This window comes from Phanerochaete carnosa (genome assembly GCF_000300595.1).
Source record: "Phanerochaete carnosa HHB-10118-sp unplaced genomic scaffold PHACAscaffold_5, whole genome shotgun sequence".
Classification (NCBI taxonomy): Eukaryota; Fungi; Basidiomycota; class Agaricomycetes; order Polyporales; family Phanerochaetaceae; genus Phanerochaete; species Phanerochaete carnosa.
This window is the reverse complement of record NW_006767632.1, coordinates 172,600-178,782: the sequence shown is the minus strand read 5'-3', so window position 1 is coordinate 178,782 and position 6,183 is coordinate 172,600. Positions and strand designations below refer to the sequence as shown.

Here is a 6,183-nt window from a genome sequence, read left to right as displayed (position 1 = left end):
AACGATGCTTCACAAAGGTGTGGGCAGCGCATTTGACAGATTTTCCTGAATAGCATACATAGGCAGATAATTGAGACGCACTCGAACGGTCGATCACCTCCTATGCCGCCTTAGTCTGTGCCGCAGGATCCCGGATGTCCCCAAGGCGAGCGAGCCTGAACTTGGTCGCGAGCAGCCATTGTGGCAGGTGTAAGTACCAAAATGGTTGAACCTATGTCGCGATAGACCGGTAGGTCACTGCTATCTGCACCATCAACCATCCTGCTCTGGCGCAGCTTGCACCAACGCCGCATGCGCAGCCGACCGTGGACGAATACAACACCTAAACGGCTTCGGCGCCCTGTAGATCTTCTCGTCGGTGGCCTTTCCCTCACCGACATTGAAAGAGACACGCACGTCAAGAACCCATCCGTGTACTCCCCACTCGGTTCAATGACCGCACCATGTGCATCGACGGCCTTGGTGATGTCGAATGCAGCAACGACGCTCGCGACCGCGATCCAGAGGGACTCGTACGCCATGTGACGCCCAGGACAGATGCGCCGCCCGAAGCCGAAGGCCGCTACCATCGGATCGCGCACGGTCGGGTCGAGCTCCACGTTCTCCGTGCCCGTTCCGCCAATGCTCGGGCGTGGTCGGAGGAAACGTCGCGGGTTGAAGGCCTCTGGATCGGAGTATGCCTCTAGATCATGTAGGACTGCCCTTTACTCTGCGTGTGAGTCTGGTAGAATTGAGAAAGACGCAAGAAGCGTACCAAGCATTCGCGAGGACGAGCGAGCCTTTCGGGATGTGATAGCCTTCGTAAATGTCATCCTTGGTTAGCATGTGTGCAAAGACTATTTGATCAGTCGTCAATCACCAGACTGTCTAAATTGGGAAGAGAGGGCACAGACCCATCGGGGAGACCGGTCGCCAGCGCAGACATTCCTTCACAATGGCATGTACCCACGGCAGCGCGTCGTAGTCTGAGAAATTGGGGAGTCGTCCCTCGCAGATGCGATCCACGGAGCGTTGTGCCTCTTGCAGGACATCAGGGTGCAACGTCATGGCGAGGAAGAATGTATCTAGGATAGATACGGTCTGCCCATTAGTCAGCACAAGTTTGGATGCATGACCACAAAAAGAACTGACCGTGTCTGCTCCAGCTATATGGGGAGTGTTCAAAGAAGTACTGCCAAGTGCCAGGTTTGTGCAAGCCTACCTATATACATCGATGAGAGTGTGCCTTTCAGAACGTACTCCGCATAGACAGGATCGCCGGGACCATCGAGCATCTTCTCCACGAGCGGCTTTACCATGCAGTCTGAAGGGATACTATCTTGAGCCTGATCAACCAAATGTTTAATAGTGGCTAAGAGAGGCGATACAGGAGCCAGCACACCTTCATTGCAGCGAACGCCGCATTAAATGCGAGGCTGACATCTTTGCGCCATTCTCGCGCTTGTCTCTTGAATCCAGCACCGGGAAACCATTCTGGAATATATTTGACTGCAAATTTCAGAGTTATTAGGATACTGATAAAGCTGGCAGAGTAGATATATTTCACGTATGGGAATAAGGTCGACCAGATATGAGCCTGGGGCCACGCATGCAGTACCGATGAACACCGCACGGTCGGCCATTGCAATGTACGGGTCGTTCCTGTCCTGAATTTCGAGACCGTAAGTGATGTGCAAGATTTGCTGCCCTGCAAAGCTTCAGGATGCTTAGATCCGGACCGTCATGCAGGAAAGGGAGGCTTTGCTCACTACTTGATGTAACTCCGGAAATCCTCCGGTGCATCCATGAGGTTGAGGAGAAACTTGAGTGTCGCTTTGACCTCTGCCGGTCGATAGCGCACGATAGCTTGCGGATGAAACGCTTGAGAGGCTATCTTTCTAGCGTCGCGCCAGTACGAATCATATCGCGCGAGCGCGATATTCCAGCCAAATCCAACACTAGGCACGTATCAGTGAAATGCCTGGACTAACTGACTGAGTGGCGTACAGATCTCTCAGCATGGTAAGACCTGTGTTCGGCCTCAGTCGGTTAACGATGTGTCTGCGGGCGGGAGCGCAACGTGATACACCTATCAGAATAGATGGCAGACCGAGCCTCCAAGAGTTCGTTCGCGACTCTGAGTGTGTTCGCTATGACGACGGTGGTCCCCAGCATATTCACGCCCAGTATGTCGGATTCTATCTGGCAATGAGCACCTGGAAAAAGCGGCGAGGCATAGCGGAACTTACTGTAGTCGTCGCTCCATCGCTTGTACGTGACACATTCGGGTTTCTCGATGGCACGCAAGTAGCCAATGAACGGCCAGCCGCGAGGTCCAGGAAGCTTTGCAAGTCCTTGGGCACCTGTACTACTCACAAAAGTGCGGTAAATAATGTAGGTGAGGCATCCAACAGAAAGCGCGGTGCACGCCGCAGCTGCTACGCTCTCCATGGGGGCTGAGATAGGAACGAGCCTATGCAGACGGACTGGGCCCAGCACATAACGATGTGATAGGCGTCAGCTCGAGTCCGGTGACACGCGAGCACAGTTTCGATCCGTGGTATCACCGGATGCCGGCTCGATAGGCCCAGGCGAGCAGTGATGAGATGATACAACGTCAGAGTGCGCATGCTTGCTACATTTCCGTCGAAGCCCAACGTGGAGCGACTCGGGCAATGTTGACGCATATGCACCTGTCAAAAAGAGGACGATTTGGTGACAAGGGCCCGGGGCACAAACAAGAGTGAACGAGCGCGTACTACACGCGCAAATGTCGTGCGAATGCTCACTGGCCCTGATTATTTCGTGAGCGCGTGAGCCTCCGTGTGCACCTGTGTACGTGCATACGCGATGATCACGCACCAAGGCACACGAAAGTTCACTGGTAGAGAGCGCACGCCCGACGACTTCGGATCCGGAAGGTTATGTAATGAGCTTGAGAATTTAGCGTGCGTTATCTTACTTTCTCGCACGAAAGCACACTCACATGTACGTGTTAAGTAAGCATGTCGCGTTGTGTCTCTTGTCTAGCGTCTTCGGGGGGCGCGGCCGGACGCTTGAAGCGCCCGAGAAGCGCCGGATCGGTCTGGTATCCCGACACGGATCAAAGGTAGCTGACCGTCTTAAGAGTTTTGGTCAAGACCGGGCGTCTTCCCAAGATAAACGACATAGCTTGGCTAACACCGAGTGTCTTGGTGCCTTTCAAGTTAGTGTCTTGGGCGTGTTACCCAAGACGCTCAAGACGCTCTCCAAGAGCTGGCGGTTTTGGTGATGGCCCAGTAAGTAACGGAGGATCAGATACCCGTCAACGAGTTATTACTAGTCGAGCTGCAGAACACACTCAAGAAGGCCTGATGACTTTCGTTCTCGCACTGTGCGTGTCTACACGTCAATCCAAACCGCGTTCGTTATCTGGCTTCAGCGTAGATAGCGGGGCCGGCATGTCTGGAGCTGTGACTGGCCTGCGACTGCGCTCCTTGGAAGTTCAGCTCATCGTGGCAGTAAATGGTCTGCGGTTCCACTGTCGCTAGCGGACTAGGGTGCCTCTGGTAGCGTGTTTGGATCTCTGGTACGCTGAAGCTTTCTCTCAGCAAGGTCTGCTGACCGATGACGCCCTGTGTGAAGTAGCTGGGCTCGCTTATGGGAGCTACCATCCAACGGACAAGATACTCGTCAACCGCCAAGCGCGCCCTCACGGACGAGTTGCCCGACACTGCCTCGGGTGCGGACGTAAAGGTGATTTTTAGTGGGGTGAACTTTCGTTCAAAAAACCTAGTAATTTGCTTCAATGTCTGGTACTTACCATCTGATTCTGACTTGATATAGATAAATCTACCATCATTAGGAGAAGGTTCTGTTCAGCTGTGAGAGAACTTAGCAGCAAGCTTTACATTGATTCGGACGGGCGATGCGCACGTCAGTGTGTTTAGTCACATCCTAACGCTGCAGAAGACACATCGAGAAAGCACTCCTCATTGATATAAAAGGTACCTCTTTGACAATGCTAACACCAGTGAAAACTGCCCTTCATACACCCCAGTCATGTCTACCCTCGATGCGCTTGGACAGATCATCGCCAATGGCATCAAGGATATCCAGTCCAAGTCCGCTGAGCGCGGCATGCTCTATCCTACGCCGAAGACATCGCCCAGCCCGGAAGACGAGAAGTTACAAAGTGACCTCGCAGCCGACGCTGCACCCATGATTGCTGCTGCATGGCAACTCATCGCAACGCTCAAGCATCCCCATACCTATTTACTGGAGCTCGCGACCTTGGTGCGTGCGCAAGTCCGCACAGCATGCAACATTACTGACGTTCGGTAGACGTACCTTTCTGGCTCAATGTCGGCTGCAGAGGCGGCATATGTTCCCGATGTTCTGCATGAGGCAGGCACGAAGGTTTCAACCTTCCGTATTTCTTCAGCACCTTGAAGCTAACATTGGTATAGGGCCTGCATGTTAACAAGATTGCGGCAGTCAGAAATGTTGATGCAAGCAAACTAGGTTCGTGTTCGTCAACCGTGCAAGATTCTGCATCTTATTTGAACGATAGGCCGAATCCTAAGACTCCTTGCGTCTCGGCACATCTTCGAGGAGGTCGCACCAGATGTCTTTAGGAACAACCGCATCTCTTCGTCCATGTGCACGGGCAAGCCTGTCCAAGAGATGGTGAGAAGTCCTATTGATAGGTGGGACGACACCAATGGGATTGCCGCTTTCGTTTCAATACAGTAAGTCTTTCCGGCGAGATCTTTATCACAATATCCTGAGGCACCCGCAGAGCAGAGACTCAGCGGGGCAATTCCTGGCTGGCGGAACACATCCTGGACCCTGCGACCGGGCACTCGCAGGAGTCGAACGAGGCCCCGTGGCAGCGCGCCATGCGCACCAAACTGACCCTGTTTGACTGGATGGAGCGTCCACAGCATGCGCTGGAGATGCGCAAGTTCAGCATCAGCATGCGTGCGAGTACGAGCTCTGATGACAGCATCGTCGCGACGCAAGGCTTCGAGTGGGCGTCACTTCCCTCGGGCAACCTGGTGATCGACGTCGGCGGCGGAATCGGCAGCTTGACCATGTCTCTTGCAAAGGCCCACAAGCATCTGCGATATGTCGTTCAGGACAGACGCTGCGGTTCAGGAAGGGGAGCGGCTGTGGAGGGCAAATATGCCCGGGTTTGTTGAGAATGACATCGTACGGCTGCAAGGTACACCGTCTTGCCTCCGAGTTGCATCCCACTACTAAAACCAGACTCGTGCCACAGGTCATGATTTCTTTGCGGAACAACCCATCACTGACGCCGACGTATTTGTTCTCCGGTACGTCCTTCACGACTGGCCGGATAAGTACGCGAGCAAGATCCTGTCGCGACTCCGGGACGCGGCACAGCCAACCACCAAGCTCGTCGTGATGGACGCCATCATAGACTACATGTCCCGCGACTCTGGCGCTACGGCTGACATCCCCGGCGCTGCAAAGCCCCAAGCCCCAGAACCGTTGTTGCCATACGCCGACTCGGCGACGGGCTTCATGTATGGCGTAGATGTGGGTGTACGTACAGGTCCATGTACACCTCCTTTACCCGCTGCTCACATCACTCTTGCGCAGGTGATGACCATTGCGAACTGTCAAGAGCGCACTCTCGGCAACTTCGTGGAGCTTTTCAAGGGCGCGGGCTGGAAGCTTGAGCGGGTGTGCCGCTTTGAGCCTCCCCTTCCACAGCAGCTCGTCTGCTCACCTCTCTAATTTGCCCCCAAGGCTGTGCTATCTACTGCTCAGCATACTGCATACCTGTAACATCACAAAGTGCGATTGTGTGATTCTGCGGCTACTGTGCCTTTGTTTTTCCTGGTGATTCATCTTAGTTTATTTGTTTCCACCTTTGGATACTCACTTGTATTCTCCACTTATGCCTGGGAACCGAATTTTTCTCTCGCTTTATAATCCTACTACCTCCCCTTTCGTTCCGAGACCTCGGCTTTTCCCTCTCGGAACAAGAAATCCACATTGCTCCCTTTTATTCAGACTGAGTGTTCTCGGCCAATGCCCCAGCTGCAGCTAGCTTCCAATGCTAGTTTGCACGAAAATTAGCTGTCACACAAATCCAAATTTCGCGCTCAGAAACGTAAGTATTGCCGGTAAACATGTTCAGCTTCGCCGTCAAACAACAACTAACCAGCAAAGAAAGACTCATCCGCAGACAAA

The 6,183-nt window shown here is 53.5% G+C and overlaps 2 protein-coding genes across 2 annotated transcripts; one reads left to right on the top strand and one right to left on the bottom strand.

Annotated features, from left to right (window-relative positions):
- Positions 1 to 252: 252 nt before the first annotated feature.
- PHACADRAFT_142788 (uncharacterized protein) lies at positions 253 to 2,626 on the bottom strand (the record flags this gene model as incomplete). Its single annotated transcript, XM_007395258.1, has 12 exons — positions 2,229 to 2,626; positions 2,067 to 2,177; positions 1,987 to 2,008; positions 1,749 to 1,937; positions 1,547 to 1,695; positions 1,368 to 1,488; positions 1,202 to 1,314; positions 1,132 to 1,145; positions 894 to 1,080; positions 755 to 836; positions 397 to 702; positions 253 to 340 (listed from the first exon to the last, which is right to left on the bottom strand). Exons 1-12 carry the CDS (start codon positions 2,428 to 2,430, stop codon positions 253 to 255), a joined length of 1,584 nt encoding a protein of 527 aa, XP_007395320.1. The 5' UTR covers positions 2,431 to 2,626.
- Positions 2,627 to 3,795: 1,169 nt separating this feature from the next.
- PHACADRAFT_208511 (uncharacterized protein) lies at positions 3,796 to 5,724 on the top strand (the record flags this gene model as incomplete). The annotated part of the gene is made up of 8 exons (XM_007395257.1): positions 3,796 to 4,254; positions 4,303 to 4,377; positions 4,428 to 4,482; positions 4,532 to 4,709; positions 4,760 to 5,056; positions 5,100 to 5,185; positions 5,243 to 5,529; positions 5,587 to 5,724. Exons 1-8 carry the CDS (start codon positions 4,021 to 4,023, stop codon positions 5,722 to 5,724), a joined length of 1,350 nt encoding a protein of 449 aa, XP_007395319.1. The 5' UTR covers positions 3,796 to 4,020.
- Positions 5,725 to 6,183: the final 459 nt, after the last annotated feature.